The sequence below is a fragment of the Oryx dammah genome, unplaced genomic scaffold (genome assembly GCF_014754425.2).
Source record: "Oryx dammah isolate SB20612 unplaced genomic scaffold, SCBI_Odam_1.1 HiC_scaffold_26, whole genome shotgun sequence".
Lineage (NCBI taxonomy): Eukaryota > Metazoa > Chordata > Mammalia > Artiodactyla > Bovidae > Oryx > Oryx dammah.
In genome coordinates this window covers 42280665-42292810 of record NW_024070210.1, presented here as the reverse complement: position 1 = coordinate 42292810, position 12146 = coordinate 42280665, and the positions used below count along the sequence as shown (strand labels likewise).

General features: G+C 41.3%; 1 protein-coding gene, 1 long non-coding RNA gene and 1 other non-coding gene across 3 annotated transcripts in view; 2 read left to right on the top strand and 1 right to left on the bottom strand.

Moving 5' to 3' along the window:
- The window catches only part of LOC120852973, a 29286-nt gene that overhangs the window by 6975 nt on the left and 10165 nt on the right, over window positions 1-12146 (bottom strand). The window lies entirely within an intron of this gene.
- ATP8B4 (ATPase phospholipid transporting 8B4 (putative)) overlaps window positions 1-12146 on the top strand; it is a 284590-nt gene that overhangs the window by 264259 nt on the left and 8185 nt on the right. Inside the window, exons 25-26 of the mRNA XM_040226490.1 lie at window positions 5266-5511; window positions 10291-10429. Coding sequence (XP_040082424.1) covers window positions 5266-5511; window positions 10291-10429 — 385 coding nt within the window. The remainder of the gene's footprint in view (window positions 1-5265; window positions 5512-10290; window positions 10430-12146) is intronic.
- TRNAR-GCG lies at window positions 10805-10876 on the top strand. The gene has a single exon. It is a non-coding gene; the product is annotated as a tRNA-Arg (tRNA).

The following is a 12146-nucleotide window of genomic DNA, read 5'->3' as shown; positions in this document are numbered from 1 at the left end:
GAGGAGCACCCTGCCAATGGGAGAGGGAGACACAGAGCCCCAGAGCCATGGAGAGAGAAAGGGTATAGTTTTCTTTAGTTTAGCTCAATGTGCTTGAGGGGAGGGAAGGGAGGGAATCATTTATAAAATGGTAGGTCTTTGGCACACTCAAGGCCTTGGAGGGTACTTCCTGGATGGGGGAAAAGTCTGGCTGCCCATGGGGAAGTGAAAGACTAGCCAGAGGAGTTTCCATGGCACAGTTAGAGTGTATTATTTTTTAAAAAATTTTGAAGCATTTTTAAGGAGACCAGATTTTCTCCAGGCTGTTGTTAGATCCATTTGCTAGGCCTCATTTTCTGGCCCAAAGCCATCTATTGCAAAATATAAATCTTAACTTTATGAGCTCATTCTGCTCTCCCATTCTGAAGCTTTGTAGTCAGTTGTAAGCCTCACTTCTTGTATGTAAAAAAGGCAGATTGTGAACAACTCATTTTGTGAAATTCTACAAAAAGCAATGAACTCTTGAAGACTTTGGATATAAAGGATTAAGCTCATTTATTTCCAAGTGCCCATGTTTACAAGTGTTCCTTTTCTTGGTGCTTTGTAGCTGCCCAGAATGTGGAGTAAAATATTAAAAATAAAACAATTTCTGGGAAAAGATCGTTATTGTGCAATATGGAAAAAAATATAATAGGGGAGAGTTCAAGATGGTGATACGGAAGATCCTGAACTCACCTTTTGCTGTGGACACAGTCTATAACTACACAAGGAAAAATTTTCTCTTAAACAACCCTAAAGGCTGGCTGAGTGAAGACTATACACTGAGCAAGCAAGAACATTCACGGAGGCGAGTTGGAGAGGCTGGGGCGCGATCTTGCCGTGAACCCTGCCCCCAGCCTCCGTATGGCAGTCTTCAACCAGGAGAAAACTCAAAGCTTGAAGTTCTTCCCTTAGGAGTGAAGGGTATGCACCCCACACTGAGCACCTTAACTTTTAAAATCCACAACTGAGAGATAAGCCCCCCAAATCAATGGGGCTCCTGTTCCAAGACCCACAAGACTGAAGCAATCTAAGAAATAGTTCTGAATGGGTCCATGTGCTCAGACTCACTTGCTCCTGGGCCCAGTGCAGACACAGCAGACCATGCCAGTCACAGAGGCTCACCAGCTTATGTTAAAATGTCGGCCTGCGAGCAGGCAATCCAACTGAACACACACATCTCGGAGTCCGCTGGAACACACTCTAGGGACAGAGGGTCAGTGCCGTCCTTGCATGCTCCCTTTGCCAGACTTCAGAGCACCAGTATCTCCTGAACAGGTGCTGGTACGTGTGTCTGGTGCCCCTATTTTGTGGCTGCCACCCAGGGGACACCTCTTGGCTGCCTAACTCTGGAAGCCAGAGAAACTTGCATTCCTGGTCCCATCAGTTCAGTTCAGTCACTCAGTCATGTCTGACTCTTTGCAACCCCATGGACTGCAGCACGTCAGGCTTCCCTGTCCTTTACCAGCTCCCGGAGATTGCTCAAACTCATTCCAATTGAGTTGGTGATACCATCCAACCATCTCACCCTCTGTTGTCCCCTTCTCCTCCTGCCTTCAATCTTTCCCAGCATCAGGGTCTTTTCCGATGAGTCAGTTCTTTGCATCAAGTAGCCAGAGTATTGGAGCTTCAGCTTTAGCATCAGTCCTTCCAGTGAATATTCAGAGTTTATTTACTTTAGGATTGACTGGTTTGATCTTCTTGCAGTCCAAGAGACTCTCAAGAGTCTTCTCCAACACCACAGTTCAAAAGCATCAGTTCTTTGGCACTTAGCCTTCTTTATGGTCCAGCTCTCAGATCCATACATGGTTACTGGAAAAACCATAGCTTTGACTAGATGGACCTTTGTCAGCAAAGTAATGTCTCTGCTTATTAATATGTTGTCTAGGTTGGTCATAGCTTTTTTTCCAAAGAGCCTATGGGACTATAGTAATCAGCCTGACCCAGAAAGGAGCTCATACTCCTGTCTGGTGTCCTGATTTTTATGACTGTTGCCAGGGAACACTTCTAATGTGTGTGTAGACACACACACACACATGTATATAAAATAACATATATTATTACATGTATATATAGAATAATATATAGAATACAAGGAGTATATACAGAATATATATTCTATATATATATTCTAATATATGTATATTCTATATCTATATATATATTCTCATATATGTATACTACTCCCTCCAAAAGCAATAGAATGCAAATTCTTCTGAAGTGCACATGAAACACTTTAAAGGACGGATCATTTGCTAAGCTACAAAAAGTCTTAATACATTTTACAAATTGAAATCATATCAAGTATCTTTTCTAACCACAGTGGTATAAAACTAGAAATTAATTACATGAAGAAAGCTGGAAAATTCACTTATATGTGCAGATTAAGCAGCATGCTCCTGAACAGCAACGGGTTAAAGAAATCAAAGAAGAAATTTAAAAATACCTTGAGACAAATTAAAATGGGAATATAAGATATCAAAATCTGTGGGACAGAGTAAAAACAGTTCCGAGAGGGAAGTTCATAGTAAATGCCAACCTCAAGACACATGAAAAGACTCAAACAACCTGCCTTTATACCTCAAGGAACTAGGAACAGCACAAAGCCCAAAGGTGGTAGAAGGAAGGGAAAAACAACAACTAGAGCAAAAATAAATGAAATAGAGACTAAGAAAGTGATAGAGAAGATCCTGAAACTAAGAGCTGATTCCTTGAAAAGATAAAATTGACAAACCTTTAGGCAGACTCACCAAGAAAAGAAGAGAGAAGACTCAAAATCAGAAATAGAAGAGATTACAGCTGACCACAAAAATACAAGGATCATAAGAGACTAATATGAACAGTTATACAGCAACAAATTGGACAATTTAAAGAAATGAATAAACTTCTAGAAACATACATCTACTAACATTGAATTATGATTAAGCAGAAAATCTAAACAGAATGGAAAACAGTATAGAAATCCTGCAAAAAGTTAAAAATAGAACTATCAAGTGATCCAGCTATTCCACTTCTGGGTATTTATCCAAAGAAAGCCAAAACATTAATTTGAAAAGATGTATACAGTCCTATCTTCATTGCAGCATTATTGATAGTACATAAGAAATGGAAATAACCTAAGAGCTAAAAGATGTAGATTAAAAATATACATTTGACCCTTGAAACAACACAAAAGTTGGGGTCCCCCTCACCTTGGCCCATACCCCCACACAGTCCAAAATTCTCCTGTAACTGTAGAGTTGCCCCTCCATATCCACGGTTCTGCATCTGAGGTTTCAACTAAGAGTGGATCAGGTAATACATATTTATTGAAAAACTCTGTGTGTAGGTTAACCCACTCACTTCAAACCCATGTTGTTCAAGGGTCAACTGTATACACAATAAGTGAAGTTGCTCAGTTGTGTCTGACTCTTTGCGATCCCATGGACTGGAGCCTACCAGGCTCCTCTGTCCATGGGATTTTCCAGGCAAGAGTACTAGAGTGGGCTGCCATTTCCTTCTCCAGGGGATCTTCCTGACCCAGGGATTGAACCCAGGTCTTCCGCCTTGCAGGCAGATGCTGTACCATCTGAGCCACCAGGGAAATTCCGTATACACAATAAGACCCCTTATTGCCATCAAGTTGAGTGTCTACCCATATCCTTTTCTGCTTTGTCTACTCTGACCATTAAAATGATCTTCCGATCATGGGATGCTATGCTGGAAGGCCTCAGTGACCATCTATGGCACTGCTTACTTTATAAGGAGGAAACTAAAACTCAGAAGTTAAGATCATTCTCCTGAAGTCATACAGTCAATAAATGACAGACCTCAACCTAGCACCAGGCCACTTGACTCTGAGACTGTGACACTATTGTTACTATTACTATCATTAAGTGAAAGTGAAGTCACTCAGTCGTGTCCAACTCTTTGCAACCCCGTGGACTGTAGCCCACCCGGCTCCTCTGCCCATGGGATTCTCCAGGCAAGAATACTGGAGTGGGTTGCCATTATTATCTTGTTATTATTTATAGAAGCATCTTGTTTTTTAATTATATGAACTGTGGCAAGAACTCTGCTGAATACATACCCATTTCATCATGACAGTGATCCTGTGAGGGAGATGGTCTTGTTTGCACTTCTGAAGATGAGGAACCTGAGGCTCAGACAGGTTAAGTGACGAGTCTAAGACTACACATCTGTTAAGCAGCAGAGCTGGGGTTTGAAATCAGGATTGTCTGGCTTTGAAGCCGCTTGTGGTGTTTGGGTGTGGTGCTCACAGTATGTCACCAGCATTGCTTTGGAGCTTGTTGGAAAGGCAGTCTCAGGCCCCACCCCAAACCTACTGAAGTGCAATCTGTTCCACAGGTTATTAGTGTGCACATTAAGTTTGAGAAGCACAGCTTTAGCTTCTCCCAGGGCCTGGCTGGGCCCATGCATGATGCCTTCTCATTCTGTCTAAACTCCCTAACCTGAGCATCTGGTAGCTGCCTATGGAGTCCTCCCTGGGTATAACTCTCACTTCTGCAGGCTCAGCTCCCTTGCACCTGGAATCCACATTCTGTTCCCTCTTTCCCTGTTCCTTTCCTCCTGCTCACCCTCCCCACGAAGTTGAAAACTCAGGGGGGCCTTTTCTGACTCAGGCTCTCTGCTGGCATCCCCTGTCACTGCCTTGGCAGCTAACCCCAGGACCCACTGGCTGCACTGGATGTCCTAGAATTCTGGGAACATGAGCGCAGCTATAGGAGAGTATAGAAAAGAAACTTCAGTTTGAAGCCACATATCCGCATGCAATCAAGTTCTGGTTCTGTTTTAAAAGCTGTGTTGCCTCTCATGAATCTCTTTTGGAGACTCAAGTTCCTCCTATATAAAGTAGGGATAATTTTGATATCCTTTGGGTTACTGTGGGAATGAAAACAAAGTAATGAGCCATGCATATTAGGGCATGCTTAGATAGTGCACGCGTGCCCAGTCGTGTCCAACTCTTTGCGATCCTATGGGCTGTAGCCTGTCAGGCTCCTCTGTCCATGGAGTTTTCCAGGCAAGGATACTGGAGTGGGTTGCCATTTTCTCCTCCAGGGAACCTTCTTGACCTAGGGATTGAACCCTCATCTCAGGTCTCCTGCATTGGCAAGTGGATTCTTTACCACTGAGCCTCCTGGGAAGGCCATGCTTAGATATGCACGTGCTATTTCCGGAGACAGGAAATTTGGAGTTTCTCTAACTTCTCCTCGAGCCTCCTCCACTAAAGTAACTCTCTGTTGACAGGATGTTAGTGACCAGAATAGCATGGATTATCCCCAGCTCTACAAACCTGGGCAGCTGAATCTACTTTTTAACAAGCATGAATTTTTCATCTGTATGGCACATGGCGTCTATACCTCATTAGCCCTTTTCTTCATCCCTTACGGGGCCTTTCACAACATGGCTGGAGAAGATGGACGGCACACTGCAGACTACCAGTCTTTTGCAGTGACCACGGCCACGTCTCTGGTCATTGTGGTCAGCGTGCAGGTAACCCTACTGGCGAAAATATCTTAACTGGGTGGCTTTACGTCTTGCAAAATTCTGCTTCATTTGTTGACAGTAGTCTTAGTAGGGTCCTCAACCATTTTGGCACCAGGGATTGGTTTCATGGAAGACAATTTTTCCACGGGCCAGGGTGGTGGGGGGATGGTTTCAGAAATGCATTATATTTATTGTTCATTTATTTCTAGTATTATTACAACAACCACAGATCATCAGACATTAGATCCTGCAGGTTGGGGACCCCTGTAATACTGGGGTTTTCTTTTTAACTGCACATTCTGAGATGAAACAGGAAGTTTTAACATAAATCCCCAGAAGTAGGAGATTAGCATTTTGTGTCTATAACTTCCATATTAGTAGAAACCTTAAAATGAATTGGGCACTTCTTGGGACTGAACACTGTATGTAAAGAGAACTGATAATACTAATTCTTCCTTGTGTTTCCTTCTTGGGAAAAAAAGTTCCTAGTGATAATAGAAACTTTCCCATGATTTCTGTAAAAGTAACTTCTAGGTTTTTAAAATTTATTTCACTCAGAGGATAATGACTTTACAATATAGTGATGGTTTTTGCCATATATCAACATGAGTCAGTCATAAGTATACATATGTCTCCCCCATCCTGAACTGCATCCCACCTCCCTCCCCACCCCACCCCTCTAGGTTGTCCCAGAGCACCGGCTTTGTGTGCCCTGCTTCATGCATCTAGTTTTATAGTGAGATATAATGTTTATTTGGCAGTACATTTCTGTATTCAAGAGGCTGAATGTTAGGTGTGTGGCACATTTGAATCTCAAGTTCATATAAGCTTTTCTGGTAGGAATAATTTTTAAAAAATTTATTTTATTGAATTACAATATTGTACTAATTTCTACTATACAGCAAAGTGATTCAGTTTTATATATATTCTTTTTCATATTCTTTCCCATTATGGTTTATCACAGGATACTGAATATATTATACCTCCTCCAGTAGGACCTTATTGTTTATCTATTCTGTATATTGTAGTTTGCATCTGATAATCCCAAATCCTAATCTATCCCTCTCCTAAACCCCCTCCACCTTGGCAACCACAAGTCTGATCTCTATGTCTGTGAGTCTCTTTCTGTTTCATCAATTACTTCATTTGTGTTACATTTGTTTTCCACACGTAAGTGATATCATATGATCTTTGCTTTTCTCTGACTTGCTTCACTTAGTATGCTGATCTCTAGGTCCAGCCATGTTGCTGCAAATGGCATTATTTCATTCTGTTCATGGCCGAGCAGTCTTCCAGTGTGCTGTCTGTGTGTGTGTGTGTGCATGCCACATCTTTATTCATTTATCTGTCAGTGAACTCTCAGGTTGCTTCCATGTCTTGATGATTGTAAACGGTGCTGCTGTGAACATTGGGGAACCTGTATCTTTTTGAATTAAACTTTTGTCCAGATACATGCTCAGGAGTGGGAGTGCTGAATCACATGGCAACTTTGCTGTCAGTTTTCTGAGGAACCTCCATACTGTTTTACATAATGGCTGCACCAACTTACATGCCCATCTGGTAGGAATGATTTTTGATGATCCGTTGATCATCACTGGACATCTTGAGTTTGTTTTTATTTCTTTTTTAATGAAAATGGTGGACAATACTATTAGATATTGAGTTAGAGTTCACAAAAGCTTTCTAATCCATTAAAATCTGTACCTCTGGGTGGATACAACAAGCAGTGTGACCTCTGTTCTTTGCCTTTATGTGTGTTTTAAGGGGGAAAGTGTCAATCAAGGGCTTAATTTTTACAGAGTTTGAATTGGTTTTGGTTGAAGGAAATGGCAACCCACTCCAGTGTTCTTGCCTGGAGAATCCCAGGGATGGGGGAGCCTGGTGGGCTGCCATCTATGGGGTCGCACAGAGTCGGACACGACTGAAGCAACGCAGCAACAGCAGCAAGTCCTTTTTCTATCCTATAAATAATCTCTTTTTACAAATCTTAGCTACTTATATCAACAAAAGATCTCGTTAAACCCCAGACTTTCTCTTCATGACTCAATATTTATTAGACTGAATGAGTCAAATGTAAGCATACTGCTTTTAAATGACATCTCTGCCATTCCTTGGTCCATCTAAGTGAGTATCAGTAAGTTCAAACCAAAGCCATCTAACACTTGACATCTTGGGAGTTCAAAATTCAGAGTCAGATAGCATCCAAAATCCGAACCAAATTTCTCCACTCAGAGGAGTTCTGTGTGTCTGCTTTACAACTACATAAAGCATATTGATGCTTTGTGAACCCTCCATGGCTAGGTCCCCTGTGTTCAATTCTATAGCAGAGGAGGAAACAACAGAGTGAATTGGAAGTATCTGACATAGCTAAGGCATCCATCATGAAATCGTGGCTTCAATCAAAAACTGCTGTCTTTAGTACACAGAGTAAATTTCAGGAATTTTGTGAATAAGCTCATTTTGAGAGTGGCATTAACATGTTTTCCTCTCTAAGCATGAGTAATTTCTGCAGGAGTACATAGATGTTGTACATTTGAATTCAAATCTTTATCTTCACAGTTAAATCATATATTGGATGAGCATAAGATTCTTGAATCAGAGTGTTTTAGGAGTTCTGTAAATGATTTTCCACTACATCTCTGTTTCAGTGTAACAGCTTGCTAATAGGTTGATTCTCTTTCCTTTGTAAATAGTATCTTTTCTGTCTAGAAGCTATGTTTTTTATCCTTGGATTTCACAAATGTTACCAGAATGTAACTTCATTCATTGATTTGCCTATAATTTAGAGTACCCTCTCAATCTGAAAATCTTTGCTGCTATCACAGAGCAGGGCTCGTCATTTCTTTGACTGCTACTTTTTCTCTTTCTAGGATGCCATTATTTGAATGTTGGGCCCATGGACTGGACATCTATGGATTTACCATCCATGTCTCATATCGTTTTTGCACATGGTTTCCATTTCTTAGAGTTTTTGCCCTTTTATGTTTCCATTTGTTTTTACAGAATATTCAGTTCTAATCAGTAACTATTATTTGGTTTCTCTATTGAATTTTTAAATTCAGAAATAACACTTTTTTCTTCGAGAATTTTTTTTCTATTATCTAATTGCTTCTCCTTAAGAGTTCTCATTACTTTTTAAAATTATTGTTATAGTGCTTGTCTGTCTTTTTCAGTGTAGGGGCTACCTTTTTTTTTTCCCCCAAGTCAAGTCCTCTTAAATTGATTGTGATTTTTCTTGGCCTACTCATACTTACACAGGTCAAACTATTGGTGTCTTTTAATGGTGATGAACTGACAGATGGCGAAAGTTAGAGCTAGAGATTTTGGTCAGCTGTCTTGAGGAATGAGCAGGGAAACCAGCAAGTCTTTCTTTGCTGAGGTATGGAAGGCAAGGCTCTCTGTTCTCAGGCCTCTTGAGGAAAGAAAAGGCTGTCCCTTTGGCATCCCTGCAGTTTCATCAAGGCTGCTAACATTCTTTTTATGGGGCATCATTTTAAAGGACAGTAACTTCGTGTGGGAAGGGGAAGTATGCCTCTATATACATAAGAGTCTATTTACTGTGTAGGTAGAGCCCCGTTGGGCAGGCAGGAAATCTGTGGTCTTTCTGAGACTCTGCTAGAAATCTAAACTTTCATTTGGACCATTTGGAGGAACCTCTGAGATGCAAATAAGGATGCTAGAACCTACTTTTAAAAATTATTTAGAAAAGCTGGAATAAAACTGCTTTACAATGTTGTATTACTTTCTGCTGTACAATAATGTAAATCGGCTCTATGTATACATATTCCCCCCCTCGTGAGCCTCCCTCCCAGCCTGCAAGGTCATCAGAGCACCGAGCTGACTGAGCTCCCTGTGCTATACGGCAGGTCCCCACTAGCTAGCTATTTTATCCACGGTGTAGTGTTAATACATATCAATGTTACTCTGAATTCACCCCCCCCCCTCCTCCCCCTGCATCCACGTGTCCATTCTGTCTGCATCTCTGTCCCTGTCCTGCAAGTAGGTTCATCAGTACCATTTTTCTAGATTCCACATATATAAGTTAATATATGGTATTTGTTTTTCTGACTCACTTCACTATGTATGGCAGACTCTAGGTACATCCACATCACTGCAAATGACCCAGTTTCACAGAACCTATGTTTTTTTGCCTCTGAGGACTGAAGTGTTCATATTCACCAGTGGCTTCCTTAGTTTCCCCACGTCAGATCACTCTTTCAGCTGTGCTGCCCTGACAAGTTATTGGATGGGAGAAGGGCTTGTGAACATGCTCCCAGATCACCATGAAGCCCAACTTCTGATGCCAAAAGTGGATTAAGGATTTTAGTTATTATTTGAATAATTTAACAGAAATGGTAATCAAAATGAATTAGAATATTGATATAAAACAGACTATACCTGTCAAAATGGTCAAATAAAAATCTATGTACAGATCTTAAAATGTTGCCCAATAGACAAATTTAGAGAGCATTTGGAAAGTAGCATTGAAATTAGAGGCTACTCTGCTTTATTTCTCATTTAAAAGTTTAACATTTTATTTCCTGATTTGCACTCAATATCGTTAGATATAATGGCTGGCAGATACAAGTCCTAAGGTCAGTTGTCTACCGGAAAGGTCACATCAGTCCCCTGTGTTGTGCAGAAAGTGGTAGAGCCTGTGGTTGGCTGGTAACTAGACAGGTACAATTGTCTTTTCACAAAAGTGTCCTGAGGAGACATTACTCAGTAAAATGATGCTCTTTTCATCCTTAACAGTCTCCCCTTTGCATCTGACTTTGTTTACAGATAGCCTTGGATACCAGCTATTGGACTGTCATTAACCACGTTTTCATCTGGGGCAGCATAGCCACTTACTTCTCCATTCTATTTACAATGCACAGTGATGGAATCTTTGGCATCTTCCCAAACCAGTTTCCATTCGTTGGTGAGTGAGTCATATTATTTGCTGGGGCCTCATGATAAGATGTCATTTGTCTTTGTAATGTATCTTCATTTTGGTGGGACTAGGAATGACCAGTAATTCTGTCTCTAGGGATTGACTGAACCAGACAGCTGGAGGCTTACAGTTTCCTAACAGTGCAGATGCAGTGGACTGTGCCTTTTCAAATAAGAGGCATAGCACATATATATCAGAGCTGCCTGAAAGCCATGCAGTTCAGGTATATGATAGAGGGAAGAGAAAGAAATGCCAGGCTCTCCCTTTTATGCCACATTATAACCAGCATTTATGCCACACTTCACCTGTGGAACTTATTTTCATTTAGAAAAGAAGTGTATAATTTGTGTGTGTAAGTGGGCTTCCCTGGTGGCTCAGAGGGCAAAGCGTCTGCCTGCGATGCAGGAGACCCAGGTTCAATCCCTGGGTGGGGAAGATCCCCTGGAGAAGGAAATGGCAACCCAATCCAGGACTCTTGCCCAGAAACTCTCATGGACAGAGAAGCCTGGTGGGCTACAGTCCATGGGGTCGCATGTCTGACTCTTTGCAACCCTATGGACTTTAGCCCATCAGGCTCCTCTGTCTATGGGATTCTCTGGGCAAGAATACTGAAATGGGTTGCCATGGCCTCCTCCAGGGGACATTCCTGACCCAGGGATCAAACCCGCATTTCTTATGTCTCCATTGGCAGGTGGGTAGTGGCTCAGATGGTAAAGAATCTGCCTGCAGTGCAGAAGAACTGGTCAATCCCTAGATTGGGACGATCCCCTGGAGAAAGGAATGGCTACCCACTCCAGTATTCTTGCCTAGAGAATTCCATGGACAGAGGAGCCTGGTGGGTTACAGAGCTGGACAGACTGAGCAACTAACACTTTGTTTACTACTAGTGCCACCTGGGAAGCCCAATGTATAATTTAGTCTTTTAAAAATTGCTGGACAGTAGGCTGTAAGTGGCACAAAGTATAGGCTCTGTTGCCAGACAGCCAGTGTTCTCTGCCACTTATAAGATGTATGACCTTAGGTAAGTTTCTTTTCCTTTTTATACCTTAATGTCTTCAATTCTAAACTTGGGGATATTAATAGTTTCTACTTTTATAGGGAATTTGTGAGGGTTAAGTGAGATAATGCATATAAAATGCTTAGCATGCAGCTTGGTACATAGTACTTTATCAATAAATGTTAACCAGGATAATGATGATTAAAGCAAATGTGACTTGATTACTAGTTGGGGACATTGCAAGCGATTTGAACAGCAGGTGGGTAGCAAAAGACCTGCTAAAATCCCTTGAGCCCCTGATATTCTGAGTCCACCAAGAGTATACGTCTGGTCTACCTTTGGAGTATACTGTCATTGCCCCCCATATTTCAAAATGATTCCCAGCAAAGGCTACTGAGCTTTACACAGTGGGGCTATTAATAGACTTTTTAAAGAAGTTTTAAAATCTCTAGCGTGTGTGAAATAAGCTGGTAACAGAGATGTTTCTGAGTTAATCCTGGAAATGTGGAAAAGAGATGCACAGTGACAACCTTCTTGAGCTCAATTAGGTAAGGCTGAGATCTGCATCCATTAGTTGGGAAACTTAGTCTAGAAAAACAATTATTAGAAGACTGATTCATAGAGAAAGCAAAATAAGAGCAACTATGGGGTTATACATTTCCAAGATTGTAATTTAACTGAGATTAATTCCATTACATTAATTCCATT